Source organism: Trichosurus vulpecula, chromosome 6, assembly GCF_011100635.1.
Source record: "Trichosurus vulpecula isolate mTriVul1 chromosome 6, mTriVul1.pri, whole genome shotgun sequence".
NCBI lineage: Eukaryota > Metazoa > Chordata > Mammalia > Diprotodontia > Phalangeridae > Trichosurus > Trichosurus vulpecula.
This window is the reverse complement of record NC_050578.1, coordinates 237,801,330-237,823,765: the sequence shown is the minus strand read 5'-3', so window position 1 is coordinate 237,823,765 and position 22,436 is coordinate 237,801,330. Positions and strand designations below refer to the sequence as shown.

General features: G+C 37.8%; 1 protein-coding gene across 1 annotated transcript in view; it reads right to left on the bottom strand.

The window, feature by feature from the left end:
- Window positions 1–22,436, bottom strand: part of ANO3 (anoctamin 3) — a 270,486-nt gene that overhangs the window by 207,178 nt on the left and 40,872 nt on the right. The window contains exons 2-3 of the mRNA XM_036764751.1: window positions 11,074–11,244; window positions 7,711–7,782 (exon numbers count right to left, since the gene is read on the bottom strand). Coding sequence (XP_036620646.1) covers window positions 7,711–7,782; window positions 11,074–11,242 — 241 coding nt within the window. The 5' untranslated portion in view covers window positions 11,243–11,244. The remainder of the gene's footprint in view (window positions 1–7,710; window positions 7,783–11,073; window positions 11,245–22,436) is intronic.

Below are 22,436 nucleotides of genomic sequence, written 5' to 3'. Positions count from 1 at the left end.
AGTCCTCCCCATATGAGTATTTCTCTATCCTGCTCCAACCACTAGCCACAATTCTCATTTAATTCCTCATTTCTCTTCCCTTCCTTGACTCCTTCATACTCCTTCCAGCCCCAGAAAACTGACATTCTCTACAAATGTCTTGTCTGAAATGAAGAGAGACTAAAGCAAGGGAAACAGAGAAGTCAAAGTCTTTACTTACAGGATTTGAGTTTCTAAGAACTAAATTTGGAAGACCACCCCCCGTCCATCAACTGTTTGAACCCTCTTCTTACTTTAGAAACACCCTCTCAAAACTAGGAAAACTTCTATCAATTCATGAAGAGAGAAGTGAAGTGATCTAGAAGAATTTATATCAAGATAACATTATGGAGAAAAACAACTCAGAAAAACCTTAGACTAATCAACACAATGATAAACCATGAGTCCAAAAAAATGAAGATGAAATACACCATTCACCTCTCAAGAGAGGAATGACAAATTTAAATTGTATAGACACACATTTTCAGACATGGCTAATGTGGGAATTTGCTTTGGGACACTATGAAGATATGTAACAGAATATTTTGTTTTAATTTAGTCATTGTGTGTATGGGTAACCAATGGGAGAGAAAGTAATTTTTTTTTAAAAAGAGACCATAACCTCTCCCTGCTTTGCAATTTCAGAACATTATAGAATCACAGATCTAGAGATGCAAAGGACGAAGTGACATCAACTTCTTTGTTTTTCTTAAATGCCAAGTATCCTCTAGGAAAACCAAAGTATTTCAGAAATAAACTACCTAAGAAAAATCACTACAGGCTATGGAAATCATTATATAAACACAGCTAAGTTTTTTTACTCAGTCTCTCTAAAATGAATAGGAAACTGTGTGTGTGTGTGTGTGTGCGCGTGCGTTCATGCACCAAAATTTCTCAGGAGCCAAGGACTGAACCCAACAGCCTCTACTGTGAAGTTAATGAAGACAGCAGGAGGTAATTTTGCAAACATAACATGAGATAATTTACTTGGTTTTGTTACTACAGATGAATAAGGAATAAGGAAGGAATCTGTTCTCAGATATATCTATGATCTTATCACATTAGATATTCCTTCCAATGATGCCAATCTCAGCCCAGCCATGACTGGATATCTTGTGTAATTTTTGTCTATGTCTTCCTGTAAATTAGACCCTGGGGGTACAAGCAAAAATTTCTGTTCTTCCCAGATTCCTCCAGATATTCCAAGAATGCCAGTGGAACAAAGTGATTTACTTTACATTAAAAAAGCCTTACTCTGAGATGCAACTGGGAGTGGCAGATCAAAACCTAGATTAGGAGTACAGAAAACCTAGGTTTCCATTCATTGCTGCTGCTTACCAATATCCCTGTGACCACTAGCAATCATCCAACTCTCCCTGACCCTCCTGCTATTCTGAGTCAAAGGATAACAGAATGTAATTATGTGAGGCAGGATATGTTTAACTTTTGTCTTTATATTCCCAGTATCTAACTGGTACTAGGCACACAGGAGGTATTTAATGTATGCTTGATGACTACTTAAAATGCTATTAATCATGCCAACTTACTGCTATTCTACCAAAGGACTAGTGATATTATTTAATTGCTAGAGATATTAGCTTGCTTTTCCTAAACATATAGCTCATTGGCTATGCTCACAGGGCCATTCTTGGTTTCTTCAGCCTCAAAGAAAAATCCTGGTGAGCAGGTAGGACATGAGATTGATGTGGGTCCTCTTTAATCCTTGAGTCACAGAACACAGACTGACCCAAGTTTCCTGGACATCCTACTGGTGGCAAAAGGTGAGGGTGAAAGAATGAACATATGGATGCAAGATGCTGAGCAAACTCCAGAAGGTGCCCCTAACAATGATGGTCTGTTTCTATATCTGGTATTGCTAAGTAGACATAATGAATTATGATATGCTAGAAAGTGCTCTGGCCTTGTCAAGAAGCTTGGTTTTAAGTTCCAGATTTGTCACTGGTAGATAACATCAGTTTTCTCATCTCTAAAATGGGGATGTTAATACTATACTGCCTATCTCACTAGTCTGTTATGATAATTGGATAAGATAACGAATAAAAATGAGTAGACCATATAAAACATAAGCATACCTTTCCCAGCTCCTAGGGGGCTTATCTGGGTCTGACCTTCATTCCATGAATAACTTAAACACGCCTAAAGCTTAATGCACATCTGGACTACTCTACCCTGAGGGAACACTCACCTCCTTTCCAGTCCCCTGCCTGTGATGGTCTATCATCTCCTTTAGAACAGAAGTACCTTGAGAATAAGGGTAGGCTGGCATTCTTTTATTTGCATCTCTGCTTAGCACTATGCCTGGTATACAGTAAGCAAAAGTAAATGCTGTATCCCTCCATGGGATCCCAACCTGACTTGATCTGCTTAATCATATAGCAGTATCATCTGAGCATAAGGGAGCTTCGCTGCATTGCTGGCTGGCCTGCTTTCCACAGTCATGGATCTAACAGGTTCCATGAGAAACCATTCTCTTTTCATCAAAGAAGTAAGCCAGAGCAGAGTCAGAACTAATAATTTTGAGCCCGGGGCAAGGTACATTAAGGTATCCTCTATCAACCTAAAAAATTATTTTCTAATACACTGACTTCTGTGGGCTGTGAATGTCCAGCCCAATACAAAACTATCAATGATTATGTCAAGGAGGATTAGGGCCACATGAGCCTAGATAGGGAGAAATCACTTGGTAGCTCCCTCCTTTCAAGGTAAGTTCTAAGGTCTGTTATTTTTATGCTAGTGAAGGACTGGCATATATATTCATCCCTTTCTCAGTTCAGCACTCCATGGTAAATTCCTGACCGATATGCCCTAGGTCTGGCTCTGAGCAAAAGGTCGATTGAGCTCCTTTTCCAGTTTAATTTACTCACATTTGTGAGGCATTATCTCCTATTTTTCTGAATATTTTGTGATCTCTTCCCTACTCAATCCTATCTCTTCTCCAAAGTGAAAGGAGTAGAACCTTCCATATTCATGATGTTAAGTGAACCAATACAACTCAGTCATTTCAAGTATTCTTTACTGTCATTCCGCTATTTCAAAAAGTCTTAAATAAATGTATCATAATAATCAAAGATGGTTTTCCTGCTACTGGAATGTGCAATGAGGATGAAAAACAATTTTAGCAGAAATGAGAAAAGATTATTTTATGTTTTGGCAAGACAGGGTTCAGAGAAGTGGTTTTATAGTTTGGGGATCATCAGAACCCTGAGGATCATCCTGATCCACAAAGAAAAGCTAGGCATTCTTGTACTTTCCATTTATGTTGGTGGTAAAGGGTTAACTTTGAATTAGCATGGTGTTGGAGAAATAACATTGGCTTTAGAGTAAAAGGGCCTGGCTAAAATCCCCATATTGTAATTTATCACCCTTGTGGCCTTGGCAAAGACCTTAACCTAGGCTAAAACCTTAATGGAGATCAGTGGATCTCTATGTGCACATCTGTTCAATCCTCTGACTGGAGTGGATGGCCTCTAGGGTTCCTACAGCTCTAGGTCCATGATCCGAAGATCCTTGGACAAGAGATTCTTTTCCTACACTAAACCTATGATTCCATATTTCCATGATCTTTGCACTCCCATTTAGGCAACTCAGAGAAGGTAGATTGGAGAAAGCAATCATCTTTGGGCTTCTAGGCAATATTGTTGAATTATCTCCAGGTTCCATCTAACCCCATCATCCCTGAAACTTCCTTCTGGAAAACCTCATATGCACGTTCCTCAAAGGCAGGAACTGTGTGTTCGCACATACACAGCCCCTAGTGTTTTACTTTCTTTGCATCCCCAGCACTTAACACAAGGCTTCTAGCATAGTAAGCTCTTGATGACTGAGCAATTGACAGCACTACTCAATGATACATTCATTTTCTAAATGATGGTAGTCAGTAGGTGGGAACTCCAGGATGAGGAGCAAGGATCCTTTAGTCTCCTGTTATTACTCCTTCCTGAGACAAGACTAGACAGGGTAGGGATTCTCCCTAAAAACACACATGTAAATAATATTTTATATAGATAAATACATTATAATGTAGAAACATTATTGATTAATATAATTCTAATATAATAATTATACATTATGAATATTATATACACACATCTATATATAAATCACACACACATTTGTTGTTGAGTTGCGTCCGACTCTTTGTGACCCCATTTAGGCTTCTCTTGGCAGATACAATGGAGTGGTTTGCCATTTCCTTCTCCAGCTCATTTGTAAAATGAAGGAGTTAGACTAGTCTATAATGTACTTTCTATCTATCTTTGTTCTATGACTCTTTGAATCTGAGTTTCTGAGAAGGGCAGAAGCAATTGACATGTGCAAGATGGTTTTGTCTTGTACACAGTGCCTCTTCAGATATATAGATAGACTCTTGATGGGCTCCTTTAAGTTTCTAGTGGTTCCCAGAAATTCTCATTGCTTTCTGACTTTATTAAAAGCAAATAAATCTCCTTTAAGTCTATAGTAACTGGGGCTCTCTCTACCACTAAGGTAGGGAAGGGAGTTGAAAATGGAGGTGGTGAGTATTGAGTGAGAGATACCCCAATGACAGCTGAAACTAAACATATTCAAAATCAAGCTTTTTTTCTTTCTCCTTCCAATTTCCTCTTTCCAACTTTCTCATTCCTGTAAATTACACCATGAAGTGGATGGGAAGGAAAGATAGATGGAGTCCTTGAAGTGCAATGAGTAACTACAGGACTTCCAAGTATCCAGGGGCATGCAATCAAAATAAAATCCCAAGGTTCCAAGTGAAAAAAGTGGGGAGATTTACATGAAAATGGGATTTAAGTGAGTAAAAGTTAAACTATTTTTTATGTAAAGCAATGCTTAGCATTCAGAGTGGTATAGAAATCATAGACTTCTTCCAAGTGTATCAAGGAATACAACACAGTCACACATGCTTTAAAACCACAAATGACCAGTTCTATTCAGGGTTAGATATTACCCACATGGAAGAATTGACTCAGTACACTGAATTTTGTGGCATAGCCAAAGCAATATTATAATTCCTGGTCCTAAGAGGGGAAATTAGATTATTGCCAGCCACAATGTCTCATGGGCAATCCTGTTTTCCACCCAAATGGAATACGGTTGACCATTTTATAAGGCCTCCAACTGGATTGAGAAGACAAAAATATGAGCTGAGATATTACAGACTTGAAAAACAAACAAGGAGTGAAGTAACACTTTACAACATTAATAGAGATATACACGGTGGATATACACAGATATATACATGTTGGAACAAGGAATGGATAAGAAGAGAAATGGTTACAAATATTCTCAAATGATAGCAGACACCATAGGATTACCACCACAATTGCAATCTTGTATACAAATCATTTTCTCATACATCTTTTGGAGGATAATTGGATACTGAGGGAATTGTGTGAACCAAACTGACTCTTATCTTGTGACTCAATTCTAGATCCTGGTCAGTTTCTTCTCTATTCAGTTACGGGTCCAGTCCATTGTGAGAAAACTATTCAATGTGGCTGGGAAGCTGGAACCACCTATATCTGTTGCTTAGATACCCCTTAACTAAGGACCTACATCATGAAAACCAAAGACCACTCAGATATAAAGACTGATATAAGGAATTTTCTTACAATTATACATCTCAAGCAACCCATATGTCTTATCTAAAAATTTGCTTTGCACTGGTCAATCAATTATTTCCATAGCTTTTTAATTGCATACAGACACTTGAGGGGAGTAGGAGTCTTCTTTTTCCGATTTCATGGAATTTTCACATTCTCGACTGAGATAGCTCCTAATCTTTCCTCCAATTAGAAATCAGATTACCTGCTTATAATCCTGTTTGGGATCCTGCTTATTCCTATTTTTTTAATGAATAAAAATGTTTCCCCCTATATTTGGGATCCAGTGCCAAACTGAGGTGACCTACTCCTTGTTTGATATGCAATATCAAATGCCAGAGCACAATTACTTAATAAATCTATGTGCTCGGACTGTTGCCTCCTCAGTTATTTCATCCTTCACCCATCACAATTTTGGCAAGCCAGCTAAGAGAACTAATTCAAGTATTAAGCTTCATTCATCTTCCTCAGCATACTAAACTCTTTGGCTGCAGCTTTTCTGCAACCTTTCTGGTTGGCTGCCTTAGAAATCTTTCAAGGTAGCAGAATCTACCAAAAGAAAAGAAAGGAAAAGAAAGATAACCACTAAAATTGACATAAGCCAAAGATATTTTTCTGAGCATTTTGTTTCTGTTGTTTGGTTCTTTTAGTCATGCCTGACTCTCCATGACTCCATTTGTGGTTTTCTTGGCAAAGATATAGGAGTGGTTTGCTATTTCCTTCTCCACCTCATTTTACAGATGAGGAGCTGAGACAAACAGAGTTAAGTGACTTGACCAGGGTCATACAGTTAATAACTGTCTGAGGCCAGATTTCAACTCAGGAAGATGAATCTTTCTGACTTCAGGCCCAGCACTCTATCCATTTTACAAAGAAATAAAAACACAGACAAAACAGTAAGATAAACACATACTTGTTAGCTTCCTTATCACCTACTGAAAGTCTAACCACAAAGCCTCTAATTTGCTGGAGTAGATGAGAAGAGAAATGGTTATAAATATTCTTTAGGCCAATTTTGGGACCCATTGGGATTTGTATATATTTTAGCATAATTTGAGAGCTCTATCATTTAGTGTCCTCCCCTCTCCACTCCCATATGGGAAGTTCCAGGCCAATAAGACTTTCCCTAAAGGAATGTTACTTTAATAGAGTACTCTTCCCTTGGTCTCATGCCAATTTTTCCAAGGGGAAATCCTTCAGTATTTTACTATTGCCAGAACCCATCATTTTATTAAAGAGAGTATCCCTTTGGTATTTCACCATTATCAGAACTTAATGAGAGTATCTCTTAACTCATCATTCCTTTAGAGTTAGTATCTTTTCCCCAGAAGGGGTGGACCAAACAATCCCCAGCAATTTGGGGGTAAACCTTACCTTAGCTAGGAAAAATTTGAAATCAAGAGGGGGAGTCTGACTTCCAGGGCAGTCTTCCAGGAAGAATTCCCTTGGTGAAAGATTAACTGGAGTGAATTTTTTTTTTTTGAAAGGCTGTCTCTGTGGCCTGAATCCTATCTCTTGACCTGGCTGGCTATGCCACAACACAATTGTTCATTACTAATTATGTCCAGTACTAATTAATTAAAAGACTAATTTTGAAGACTCTTTGGAGAAGGCATGTTTAAGGCTTGACTGCAATAGGAAAACATTCAATATTTTTCATCATTAGAAATATGTGTTAGCCTCCAACCACTTTTGCCCCTGCCTCCACCCAGAGGAGAAGGGGAACAAGAGTGGAATCTAACTAGTGGATAGTCTAGAGAAGGACATATTAAAAGATTTACCGCTGAGTTTTGCCTACATAGTAACACCAGAGCAAATGGATCAATTCAATCAAAGAACTTTTGCCTGACATAAATCACTTAACTAATCCAAAGACCTGTCCTGTAGATATTACAGCCAGAGCACAAAACATAAATAGTGCAGAATTGACATTTGAGTGTTGGAATTTGACAGTTCAATGTCAAATGCCTGAAAGTCAATTATGTGTCACTGAAAAAGAAAAAGGATCACAATTTTAAAAACACAGACAACATGGAAAGGGAACTAGGAGGTAGCATTTCCAAAATGAACTTACCTAAGCATGAATCACTAAAGGCTGAAGAAGACAGCTTGTACAAATTGCTTTCTACCTTGTTCATCTTCCTACCTGAAAAGGACAGATATACTCTTCTTTAGGCCTTGAGTAAACAAGGTCAGGAATCAATTAAAAAAGCAAAAAATGGGGAAAAAATGCCTATTATGAGCCAGGCACTGTGCTAGTTGAAGGAAAAATTAGTAAGAAGTCAGTCAACTAGCATTTTATAAGCTCCTACTGTGTGCCAGGCACTGCACTAAGTGCTAAAGATACAAAGAGCCAAAGACAGTCTAAGAAGGGAGAAAACATACAAACAGCTACATACGAATGAAACAGTCATTTACGGGCAAGAAGTTATTTACATTCTAATGCAGAAGACAGAAAACATGTACATGTAAGTATATAGAAAATAAATATAAAGAAAATAAATATAAATAAGAACATAGTAGTTTGGGATGGGGGAGGGCACTCACTGTTGGAGGGATGAGGAAAGACTTCACATATGAAACAATGCTTAGGCTGCATCTTGAAGGAAGAGAGGGATTCTAAGGAGCAGAAAGGAGGAGGGAGTCCAGTCTAGCCTTGGGAAATGGCCAGTGTAAATGTGTAGTGGTGGTTGTTAGACTGTTGTATGTAAGGAACAGAGAGAAAGTCAATTTGGCTGGATCAGAGTGCAGGAGTGAGGATAATGCCCAGTGAAGCTGGAAAGACAGTTTTGAACTTTTACAGAGCTAAGAAAAGGAGTTAATAATTAATATAGGGACATTAGGGAGCTATGAGAGGTGATAGAGCAGAGGCTTATGTTTTATTAGGGGAAATCAACATGTACTCATACATACGTACAAAAAATAAAGAAGGTTTGGGTCATTATACATACTACTCTTATAATGGAGACTATAGGAAAGATTTTTGCCGACCTTCCATCAAAGCAAATTACAAAGAATTAAATGATCAATAAGAGAGGGAGGGTTGCATGTTATACTAAAATAGCTTTACCGTAATCAACTATCGAAGGCTTCACTTATGGACAGGGAAGTGTCCTAAATTAAGCTAGACTGTAATGGTTCTCAGCTACCCTATTCACCAACTCATTATCGTCCTTAGCATCAGCCCACTCAATGCTCCACTGGCTCATTTGCTAGACTAAACTCTCAATCTCTCAGTCTGACATAGCTGCCAACTCCTGATTCTGCAGTGGGGGCTGTCTCTAAGCACATGTTGCTTACCAAGTAGAGGAAGAGATGAGTGTTGAAGCCTACGAAGTGGGGTCGATGGTTCTCATGCATGGCAGGGAGGGCCATGTAGTGAACAACCAACACTCATGATACAAAAAATCCACCTGCAGCCCAACATTTCTGTGCAGTACTCATTAGTTAAATGTGGTTTGCCAGGAGCGGCCAAAGGAGGAGGGTCCTGTTAGAGACCCAGATCTGCCAGGAAATTTGAATTTGCCTCCTGTATTATCCCCCACCTGCCAAACTCCCACTAAATACTCAGACACACAATTCCAAAGGACAGTCTGTCTTGGAATTGGCTGTCACTGGGGGAGAGGTATGGAGCTATGGTCAGAGAAAACTGGTACCAACAATGATGGCACATCTGCATTTTGAGTCTTAGCCGTGCTGGACCTTAATGAAGCCGAATAAGGGCTAAATCCTTCCTATGTAACAAAAAAAAATAGACCTGTGATATCATTGGGCTAGTGAACTCTCAGTGAGGAAACTTCTTATATGAATGCAAATGTGTCTACTCTATAAATTAGTCTTGAAGTGTAGCCTGGGGGCACTAAGGATATAAATGACTCATTCGGATCACAAAACCAGTATTTATGTGTAAGATGCAGGACTTGCCCCCAGGCTTGCCTGATTACCAAGCTAGCTCCCTATGTGCCTTTCAACTTCCTCCTAAAACTTGGAATACTCAGTTAACAAATGCTTCCTTAGTATGTTCAGACCATGTGTTGTGTGCTAGAGCTACAAAGGATGAGCAAAAACAATCTCTGCCCCTAAAAATCCAAGAGGATGAAATTGGAAAAGTAGAGGAACAGAAGGCAGATGAAAGCGTTCTACTATATTGAAAGTATCCATACTTATAAATAGTGATGTATTAGTATATTCCACATGTATCGAACATTGCAAAAGAATAATAAAAGGGCTGAAAAATTACTAAAAAATCACCACAGAATCATAGAGTTGGAAGGGATGTAACAGGTTATTTAGTCTATCCTTTAGGAACTATGTTAGAGGAGTCATTCAGACTCTGAATCCAATTAATTACAGGAATCATTATTTCCATAACACAGTACCTTCCATTGTTGGAAGTCCCCAGTTGTAAGAAAGAACTCCCTTATGCTACATTACAATGGAAAGAGGGGAGATTTGAATTAGAGGACCTCAGTTTGAAGCCCAGTTCGGATACTTAATACCATGAAGTAGGAATTATAAGTCACTTAAGTTTCCTGAGGGAGTTGGATTAGATTGCTTCTAGGGTCTTTTCCATCAGCCAAATCTTACAACACTATGTTGAACCACACTCTGTCCATGTGTAACTTCCTTTTAAAATTTAACAAAGTTTACTGACTCTTTCGCCTAATAATCTTTCAAATATCTGTCATAGCTTTAAAGCCTTTTACTGCTGTGGTCACCTTCCCCTGAACATACTACATCAGGGGCTTTTAACTTGGAGTCTAGATCTCCAGGAGGCCCATAAATAGAACAAAAAGTGAAATTAGAATGGGAAAATGACATCTTTACGTTCACTAACCTGGTAACTTAGAACTTATCACTTAGAACATAGGCAACCAATAGTATTCTGTGAAGGAATCCATAGACTTCAGACTGTCAAAGGTTCCCAGGGTTAAAAACAAAAAAACTAGGTACCCCTGTTCTACACCAAGGATCTATGATATCATCAATGCGGGTACTCCATCCACTCATGTGGGTAGCAATCCTATCATACCTTAGTAGATAATTTTCATTAATTGCCACAGATGAAAAAAATCACTAAATGGCCAGTCTTCTGAGAAGGCTCATGTTTACACTAAGTTAGGCGCGTACTCAGAGAACAAGCATACAATTCATTTATGACCCTATCTTTTGACACTTTCTAGCTCTGTATAACCAAATGGAACTTTGGATCTACTGGTCCAAATTTCAAGAATACAGGGTCACTTCTGAGCCATTGAGGGGTTTTCAGAAGTGCACAAGTATACAGGATTCTCAATATTCTTCTGAACATATGCTACCTCCAACTGAACCCAAGACTGCTGTTGACATGTGATCTGAAGATAGTTTACAGGGGCCCAACATCACCTTAAATAGGACTTTCTCTTTCAGTCTCCCAAGCCAAAGATAAGTAGCTTACCATGGTCTGCTATTTTATGAGCAGCTGACGGTCCTGGACTTAAAGGTTGTGGCTGTATTTGATTTGGGGAATTAAATGAAGAATGTTTACTCAGATTTTGAGGATGAGTCTGACTCCTGGAAGGCTTTAAAGGCTGTTCTTTCTGTATTTCATTCTTGTTTGTGTTCATACCTGAAAAGCCCAAATGGAAAACGTGAATAGTAACAAATGTAAAGAGGAAACAAAATTGTTGATTACTAAAATTGCTATGAGTGTCCTTAAAAAAGTAGTTATGAGTTGTATTAACCAGGGAATGAGAGACAGCAGAGTTTTGTGAATGGTAAGCTAAACTTGCAATGAAAAATTCCTAGGTTCAAATGCTGCCTCTGACTGCATTTGCTACGAAAAGTCCAGGCAGGTTACCTTATCTCTTAGTGCCCACAAAAACTCTCTGAAACTACAAGTTGCAGAAGAGACAATGAAGTATATTACTCAAGACAATTTCTGTACCAGAAATTTCCTAGGTGATAAAATCACAGGAATTGATCAAAACAGTCCCTCAAACGAAACAAAACTAACCTAAGGCTTGAACTAAATAAAACACTAATTTGTTTCAGACTTCATTTGGCAACTTCTTTCCAGTCCTAATAAATGTTCTTACCATGAGAGATTACAACCACTCCATGCATTAATCCACCAGCTTTTTGAGTTATTGTGGCCACATATAGTCAAAACTTTGTGGCTAGCATCTCCATACAGGGTGGTCTTTTAGATTTTTTTTTTAAATTTTATTTTTACTTTCAGTTTCAAATTCTCTTTCTGCTTTTATACCTGCCCAACCCCAATCATGGAGAAGGCAAAGTATTTGAACTCATGCAAAACCTACTTCCTTCTGAGTCTATCAGTCTCTATCTGGAGGTGGATAGCATTTTATGTCATTGGTCCTTTGGAATTGTTATGGATCACTGTACTTAAGCTCAAGCCAGGAGGGGATAGCCAGCGTAGAGATGAAGAGATAAGATATGGATGTTTGGGTAGGAATGGAGGATAAAAATAGTTCAGTAACAGGGAACTCCCAATATCAAAATTCTCCAACAGAGCTTTCTTTGATGCCTTCCTCTTTCCTGCTTTTCCCCTTTCCCCATTTCACTAGTTTCCAAGAGTTGTGAAGTCTTTCACAGTTGATTATTTTACAACATTACTATTACTGTGTAGAGAATTCTTCTGGTTTTGTTCATTTCATTTAGCTTCAAATTATGTAAATTTTCCCAGGTTTTTTTCTGGAAACATTCTCTTTCATTTCTTACATCACAATAGCATTCTATCACATTCATATATTGTAACTTTTTCAGCCATTACCTAATTGATGGGCATCCCCTCAGTGTCCAATTCTTGGCCACCGCAAAAAGAGCTGCTGTAAATATTTTTGTACATGTGGGTCCTTTTCCTTTTCCTTCATTCTTGGGGTATAGACCTAGTAGAAGTATTGCTAGCTCAAAGGGTGTTATAGCTTTGTAGCTCTTTGGGCATAGTTCAAATCATTGTCCAGAACGTTTGGACTAGCTCACAGCTTCGCTAACAGTGCATTCCTGTATCTGGTTCTCACAACTCTTCCAGGATTTGTTATTTTCCTTTCCTGTCATCTTAGCTCATCTGACAGGTGCAAGGCAGGTTCTCTGAGTTTTTTTTTTTTTTAAACTTGCCTTTTTCGAATTTTTAGTGATTTAGAGCATTTTTTTTCTTATGACTAGTGATAGCTTTGATTTTTTCCTCTGAAAATGGCTAGGCTGGTCTTCAGATAACAGACACAAAGCCCATCACTGGGTTCCTGTGCAAAGCCTTTTTAGATTTAAATGACTTAGAAGAGCTTGCACTCAACTGGCAAAGATGTTGAGATCCACCCTGTCACCATAATCAGTGGAGGTATCAGTCAATTTTAAGTCATGAGGACACATATATTTGTGATTTTATTACTTAGTCTGCAAGAACTTATTAAGTATCTACTATTTAAATGACCTGTACTAAGGGCTAGAGATACAAACCACCCAATGAACCAATTTGTGCCCTAAAGGAGCTTAGATTCCGACAAAGGAAATGACTTGTACACATATAAATAGAAAATATGTCATGTATGTATGTGTATGTATTAAACATATATATATATGTTTATACATACACACCATATACACATACCATATACCCTCATTCTCTTCTCCATCCCCCCCATATATATATGTATATATATATGTCATATATGTATATCATACCATACATGCACACACATATAGACACCACATACCATGTACTTTATATAAATATATATATATATATATACACATAATATGTATATAAACACACATCACATACCATATATACATATCTATACACATGCACCTATACACGCATCTATATGTATGTGTGTGTATATATAAACATATATACACATATACATACACACATACACATACACATCCATGCCCCCCAGGGGTTTGAGAAGGTACTAGAAATATCTTCAAGGAGATTAGGGAGGGGAAGGAGTGAATAAATTAGGCGAGGCCCAATATATACATTGGACATTGAGTTGGGCTTTGAAAGCAGATGTGCGTTTTTGAAGATGCAGCTTTATGTTCAGTCCAGGGGAAAACAGCCAGCATAAAGGCAAAAAAGATGATGACTGGACCTTAGGACAGGAGTGAAAAATAGGAAATAATTCAGTTTAGGTAACTGGGGAACTCCTTATTTCAAAACCGGAATATTTTATCCTTGGACAAAGTTTTCTTTGATACCTTCCTTTCTTCTTCCTTCCCATCAGATTCATTTTATTAGTTTCTAAGTCTTGCTGATTTGACCTCACCAAATATCTCTCCCCATTCACAAAGACACCAACCTAATCTAGGACCCCATCATTTCTCATGTGGACCATGTAAAAGTCTCCTACTTGCTCCTCCCGTTCTAATTCAGCATCCATACACAGTCTAGGCAATCATCCTCAGATGGAAGTCTGACCATGCTACTCTTCTTCTCAAGAAACTTCTGTGGTTCCTTTTTGCCTTTTAAATAAAATATAAGTTTCTTAGTCTGGCATCTGATGGTTTTCATTATCTGTTTTCATTAGACATTTCATATCACTCCCCTTTACGTATTCCATTTTCTAGTTGAACTGGTCCACTTGAACTTCTGTACCTCCACATTGACTGTCCCCGATGTCCATCTCCATTTCTTAGTATCTGAAGCATCTATCAAAATTCATCTGAAGTGCTGCCCCTTACAAGAAATATTGCATGATCTAAGTCATTAATTCTCTGTCCCACTTGCAAAGCTGCATTCACTTTTGTTTTACATGTCTTTTCCAGAACAATGTAAACTTTAATAACAGGGGATTTTCTCACTAACACCTATCATAGGGCTATACAAATAGTAGGCATGTAATAACTGATAATTACAGTGTTAAAAAGATTTTCTGTAAAACAATATAAAGAATATTCTACTGATTGGTCCTAGTGCTACTCTTTGAAGTCATAAAAAATTATAACCTCTTTTCTCTATAACCAAGCTTCACCAGTGTTCCATGGTGGGTAGAGTGTTGGACCTGGAGGCAGGAAGACCTGGGTTTGAATTCTACCTGAGAGACTTACTAGCTATTTGACACTGAGCACCCCCTTCACCTCTCTGGGCTAAATTTTCCTCACTTGTAAAATTAAAATCGGTTGGACTTGACAATCTGCAAGGATCCTTTCAATTCTAAACCTATGATCTCCCCAAAACTGTGTAAAGCAGTAGTCATATTGAACCTTATATCTTTGATTCTCAAGGCCAAAGATTTCTAACTACTTCAAGAAATCTTCATTTGAGATGACTTTGAGTCTTCTCACCAAGTCCCCACATCCCCATTCACACACAGAGAAGTCAATTTAACTTTGAGAGATTAACTATGAGTAAAGGCCATCTTGAAAAAGACAAGTATTTTTGATAGAATGCCCCCAGAATTGCATATTTGAACTTATTTTAGAGATACAAGAGAATCTAAATACTGGAACCTGAAAATAGAATATAACTTTCCCCTTTAGCTGCTTCACCAATTTTTCTTCTTTATATATGTGTGTGCAGATTTGCATTTTTATAGTATGGGACAACCTTAGTATATAAATCCCTTTGATCATTCATAGTATCTTAGATTTAGGTTTGGAAGGGACCTCAGAGACTCTCTAGTCCAGCCCCTACATTTTACAGATGAATTAACTGAGGCACTGAAAAGTTTAATGGTTTCCCTAAGGTTACACTTGTGTCAAGGATCATAACTGGGATCTGAAAGCAGGTTTTTGATTTCAAACCTAAAATGAGGACCATGCTGCCCGGGAACTTTTCTGACCTTTGTGGTCTTCAAGTTCCCTGGAGGCAGCTAAGACTTGAATGATTTATGCATGGTCATATGAGTCCAGGTCTTCCTGACCCTAAAACCTGACCTCTAAGCCACAGCCATTTAAAATTCTCTATAATCCAGGTAAAAGGTTTGGTGAATCATATATAAGTTCATGAGAGGGTCCACAGTCTCCTTGTGAATATAAACACCTGAAATTATGAAGATTCTGGAAATAAACACACACGCGCGCGCACACACACACACACACACACACACAGGGAGAGAGAGATAACATGAGGAAAAAAAAAAGCATCACCCTTTCTGATAAGCAGAAATATCCCTGGAAACAAAAGAGTGAGATTCTCAAGAAATTAAGCTATACAGAATTTAAAAAAAACAAGCTAATAAAATTTAAATCTATGCCTACTTAGAAATTTTGTGGTTATCCCTTCTAACTCTCCTGTGTATGGGTATGTCTAAATTCTAGAAGAAAGAGGCATGGTGGGCATAAGCAGACTAATGAGAATTCACATGGGAGAAGTAACCTAAAAGACGTTATCAAGATAGCATACATGACTGAAAAGACACAATTTTACAGCATGGGGCTGCCATTAAGGGACTATCAAAGCAATATGTAAGAACCATTAAAAATAACCACAAGAAAGCCAACATTGTGTTAGATTGTTAAGTTAGGTTTTCTATGAAGGGTTTATGGACACACACAGATAATTGCACAAGACAATCCTGTACTGGTAGACAGAGTACCTTGAATAATGAGACTCCAGATTCTTTAAAGTCTTCACCATACCAAAAAATAATCATGGTAAATTAGAAGACACCTCCAGGAAGAACCTGGCTTTGTTTCTCTAAAAATAGTAGAGGAGAGTTTCTTCTTTCAAAGGAACTGTAACCCTAGGGAATGAGGTCAATTCTGAACTTGTCATTAATATTTCTTGCTTTTCTTTCCTTTGTGTTAAGAGTGATCTTAGCTGCCATATTCTCATGTGAAGGATGTAAAGAACTGCATCAGGATCCCTCCTCAACTCTTCCTTCCCCTCAGTAATTTTTTATTCGATTTTCTTTCATTTATTGAAGAAATATTGCCCACAAATATTAAATATTCAACACATTACTCTATCCTTTTTGAGAAAAGCCTCTTCCATTAGAGGAATACATGCTTTCCTTCCTCATTTCAAGTGATTACCAAGAAAGACTTCTTTATGGTTTTTAGAACCAAACCAGAGAAAAACCTCAATTACCACAATGATGGCTTTGATCTTGCATTCCTTCACCAATTCGCTCAGCAAACATTCATCTATTAAATGCCCAGATGTATATATCTAACTACACTTCTATACTTTATAGCAAGAAACAAAAGTAAATACTTTGAAATAAAGGATCATGCATTCATAGAATCTCAGAGTGGAATCACAGAGCTCACCTAATGAAACCTAGATCTGGATCCCCTCAAAAATATTCCTCACAATTACAGTACAATAATGAGGGACTGGCCCTCAAAGCAATTGGGGTTAAGTGACTTGCCTAAGGTCACACAGCTAGTAGGTGTCAAGTGTCTGAAGCCAAATTTGAACTCAGGTCCTCCTGACTCTAGGGCTGGTGCTCTATTCACTGCACCACCTAGGTGTCCCTTGCTATACATATTTTTGCACATGTAGGTCTTTCCCCCATCCTTAAGATCTCTTTGGGATACAGAGCTGGATCAAAGGATATGCACAGTTTGGTAACCATATGGGCATAGTTCCAAATTGCTCTCCAGAATAGTTGGGTGAATTCAAAGCTTCACCAACAGTACACCAGTGTCCCAATTTTCCCACATCCTCTTTAACATTTATCCTCTTCCTTTTTCGTCATTTTAGCTAATCAGATAGGTGTGAGGTGGTACCTAAGAGTTGTTTTAATTTGCATTTCTCCACTCAAAGGTGATTTAGAGTACTTCTTCATGTGCCTATAACTGATTTAATAATATCCTTTGATGATTTATCAATTGGGGAAGAGTTTGTATTCTTATAAATTTGACTCAGTTCTTTATATATTTGAAAAATAAGGACTTTATCAGAGACATTTGCTGTAAAGATTGTTTCCCAGCTTCCTGCTTTCCTTCTAATCTTGGTTGCATTGGTTTAGTTTGTATAAACACTTTTTAATGTAAAATAATCAAAATTACCTAATTTTATATTTTGTAATGCTATCTCTTATTTGGTCATGAATCCTTCCCCTCCCCATAGATCTGACAGGTAGACTAGTTCTTGCTCTTCTAATTTGCTTGCGGTGTCACCCTTTATGTCTAGATCATGGACCCATTTTGACCTTATCTTGGTATACGGTGTGAGAGGTTGGTCTATACCTGGTTTGTGTCTTATCATTTTCCAGTTTTCCCAGCAGTTTTTGTCAAATAGTGAGTTTTTAATCCCAAAAGCTGGAGTCTTTGGGTTTATCAAACACTAGGTTACTATGGTCATTGACTATTGTGTCTTGTGTACCTATTTTATTGCACTGATCCACCACTCTATTTCTTAGCCAGTACCAGATTGTTTTTGATCATTACCTCTTTGTTTGAATATAATATGAAATCTGGCACAGCTTAGCTGCCTTCCTTCACATTTTTTAATTGATTCCCTCAATATTCTTGACCTTTTGTTCTTCCAGATGAATTTTATTATTTTCCTAACTCTACAAAATAATCCTTTTGGTTTTGTGATTAATATGGCACTGAATAAGTAAATTAATTTAGGTAGAATTGTCACTTTTATTATGAGCACTTAGTGTTTCTCCATTTGTTTGGATCTATCTTTATTTGAGTGAAAAGTGCTTTATAATTGTGTTTATCTTGGCAGAGAGACCCCCAGGTATTTTTATTGTCTGCAATTATTTTAAATGAGATTTCCCTTTCTGCTGGATTTTGTCTGTAGTATGGAGAAATGCTGATGGTTTATGTGGATATGTTTTTCATCTTGTACCTTTGCTAAGGTTGTTAATTTTTCTTTTTTCATTTGATTTTCTGAGAAGATATCTAATGTGCCCTGTATATATTCTGCAGTTTATGTGTTGTCTTTCCCATGAGACTGTGAGCTTCTTGAGAGCAAGAACTTGACTTTCTTTTATCCCCAAAGCTTACTACAGATGTCTACTATATTTCAGGCACTAATAAATACTAGTTACCAGAACAATAGGGACAAATTCACAATCCTATACATGGACTGAAAAAAATAAAGAGGACTAAAACAGGATATGGGAGAGATAGTCACATATTGTATATAAAAAGACTGGGGCATTTAGAAGATGGAAAATTCACTGTGAGTAAAGAGTATCAAGTTACAGAAATAAAAGGTAAACCCAGATTAATAAAAATATAGTACCTAGAATGAGAGATATTTTAACCCAGTCCTGGTCCAGCCACTTCTGGAGTTCTAAACTCATTTCTGGGCACATTTTAAGAATGATATTGACAAGATAGAACCTAAAGAAGAGGATTAGCAGGAAAGAAAGGGACCTCAAACCCCTTCTTCTATATAAGAAGCAACTAAAAGATTTAAATATATTGATTGAGAAGAAAAGCCCTGGGGGAGATGCAAAAACTTTAAGCACCATTATATGAATTAGTTTACATTCATTTTGTTGGCCCTAGAGAGCAGAATTATAAGCAGTCTAGCAAACCTAACTGAAATGGTGGCCCCCCTCATTATTTAAGCCCAAACAGGGTACCTAATTTTCAAGATTTTTTTTTGTTAGAATAGAAAATAGAGGGAGAAAAATTTGGGCTATACATACGCAAAAATTCTATTAATTAGGGGAAGAAGGAAACAAATATGCACTTATACAGAGTCTACCATGTGCCAGACCCTGTGCTAAGCACTTTATAAATACTATCTTATTTCATCTAAGTAGAACTATCCAAATGAGAAATAGATTATGTCAGATGGTAAAGGCCTTTCTGAGGTCCTCAAACAGTGATTGGGGTGTATCATAAATAAGACTCGGCCACATCTGGATTGATCTAGCTCTGAAAGCCTTGATTTCTCTTGGTTTTTATGATTCTAACAACTGAAGGACATGTTGTAGCACTATTTACTGAAATATGACCCAGTGAAATAAGAGCTGAAGACCTCTGATACCATAGCTGATGGACAAGGACAATGGACGTTTGGAATACATGCATTATATTACTCATCAGTTTTTTTCAATACATTTTTCTAAGTGAAATTCAACCACCAAGTACTAATTGACTGCTGACCCTGGCCTCAGCATTTCTCTTGAATGCTGTGGATATAAAAAATATCAGGGAGATATAGAAACAGTGGATTACACAATTCCTTGTAAACAAGGTGTTCACACTGTAACTAGAGAGACAAAAGACTAAGACATGCAAAACAACAATGAATCATACCTAGCTCTGCCACTCAGGAACTGTGCCATTGGGCCAATCACTTAACCTCCCTGGGCCTCATTTACAGAGGTTAAGTAACCAGTATTCTAAGGTTCCTTCCAGTTCTGGTTCCTAAACACCTTTGCGCTAATATCTAACTAAGAAATTAAAGATACATATGAGTGCTAGAATAATTGAGAGTAAAGGATCATTGATAAGGATTCAGAGAGCTCTTGGAAAATTTTGTGGAAAGAGGTGGTCCTAGAAAGATGAGAAGAATTTGGAAAAGTACTAGAATGTAAACCTTTTGTGAAATGGGACTGATTCATTGACCATGTTTCTATCCCCCCAAGCCATGCACATTAACCAACACATAGAAGGTACTTAAAAATCCTTGCTGATGGATTGCATTAACTGAAGAGCTCTGGCAAAGGGAACAGGCAACTAAGTGACACAGTGGATAGAGTGCTTAGTCTAGAGTCAGGACGACCTGAGTTCAAATCTGGCCTCAGACACTTACTAGGTATGTGATCCTGGGCAAGTTACTTAACCCTGTTTGCCTCAGACTCCTCATCTGTAAAATGAGCTGGAGAAAGAAATGTCAAATCACTCTTTGTCATGACCATCTTTGCCAAGAAAACCCAAAGAATGGGGTCACAAGAGTCAGATTACTGAAACAATTGAACAACAACAAAAACAAAGGGAATAATATGGAGGAAGGAGATACAGATGCAGCAATTGGCAGATGTTGAAATGTTGGGGGGGCATTACAAAAACTAGGAAATAAAGAAAATAGGGTGGAGTTCAGTAGATCATTAGATATATCAAGTAATAGGAAGTTACTATCATAGAGCAAGGGGATAACATGACAGCCTTATACCTCTGCCTCCCATAACTCTTTTCTTTTAAAGCCTAGCACAAATACTATCAATGATCTCCAAAGATTTTAGATCTTATATCAATATGTTAAAAATATGTGTAAGAAATGGGAGGAGGAGTTTTGTTTCCACAGAACTAAAGGTGTGCTTCCCCACCCTCCCCCACCCCAGCTTCAGCAGAGACCAGGCCTCAAGGTGGGTCAGGTGAGAGTAGGCATGTGCATATTTTTTGAGAAGGCAGTCTGGGGATTTAGAGAGGCCAAACCCACATGAACCAGTTCAAGCTTATCTAGGGTCTGGTCTTGGTCAAGAATCCAGGCTTACTGATTTGCATAATTTGCATATGTTAAAGAGGGAAAGTAGGGGAAGTAAAAGAATATAGTTTAATCCTAAACTAAGACAAGGAAAATCTAATTAACTTTACTTTTGCTTCTGTATCCTTATTATCCTACCTGTATAAACTGTATAACCTAGGAAAACTATGTAAAAAATAAAGATTGTAAACTAACTGTAACTCTAGCAGGAGTGGAGGGAATGGTTACTATCACTTGGGTCCTCCTTAGGGTCTGACCTCTAGGAGGCCCTGTGATCCTCACAGATTAAGGGAGGGGGCGGGGCTACCACTTGGTCTTCTTCTGGGGAGTCCTGTGGTCTGTACAGCCTTCCCTAGGGATTATCACAGGGTTCTTCCTCAGGACTTTGGCCCTGCCTAGGAAGTCCAATGATTCCCCAAAGCTGCTTGGGTTCTCACAATTTGGGGAAGTCCAGTGATCCCCAAAACCACATTTCTCACATATGTATATGTGCTATGAATATGTATATGCTTATATATGTATTGTGAATGTATATATGTGTATGATGTGAAAGTGTACACCCATACATGTATGCTGTACACATGTGTGCATTGCGTGTTTATATGCACATGTATATTTGAACATGTATCTTCATTTTATGTTTACTTATTTACAAAGTATATGATGTATACTTCTTTTTAAACTTATTTGTATATATATTGTACATTTCATCTCCTCCTACAGAACTGCATCCTTTGATTCACATCTCTAACACAAATACTTGCCCTTAAGAACATTAATGGGTTTGCTTACAGTATCATAGATTTAAAGCTGGACTGAAAATTAGTGATCATTTAATCTAACACAATCATTTCACAGATGGGAAAACTAAGGCCCAGATAAGGGAAATGATTTGCCCAAGGTCACAAAGTGGTAGAGCCAGTATTTGAACCAAGTCCTCTGACTCCAAAACCAGTCCTCTTTTTACTCTACTACTGCTATTTCTTCATGTTTAAAACACAGAAAATAGTCTTATGGAGATAAATGGAAGGAGACATGGAAACTGTATCAGGGAAGCTATCTTGTTGCAACAATCCAGGCATCAGGTGATGAGATCCTGGTCTATAGTGATAGCTATCAGACTGAGAGCTATACATGCAAGGAATTCATGAGCTAATAAAAAAGAATTGAATTTGACTGGCAAACAAATTGAATCATTGTGGAATTGTCTGAAAAAGAAGTCATTGAATTGCAGCCTATTTAACTTGAAATCAGCATTTCAAAGTGAAGAATTAACTAATGGATGAACTCACCAAATACAAATGTGGGAATCTCCTTCAAAAAAGCATTTGGCAGACAGTTGCCAAACACTGGAGAATGCTTTCCTTTTGGCATCTGCCTTATTAACAAGGATGCTAAAGATGTGCAGATACCTCTGTATGTCAGCAAGATCCAGGTCTATGATTTAA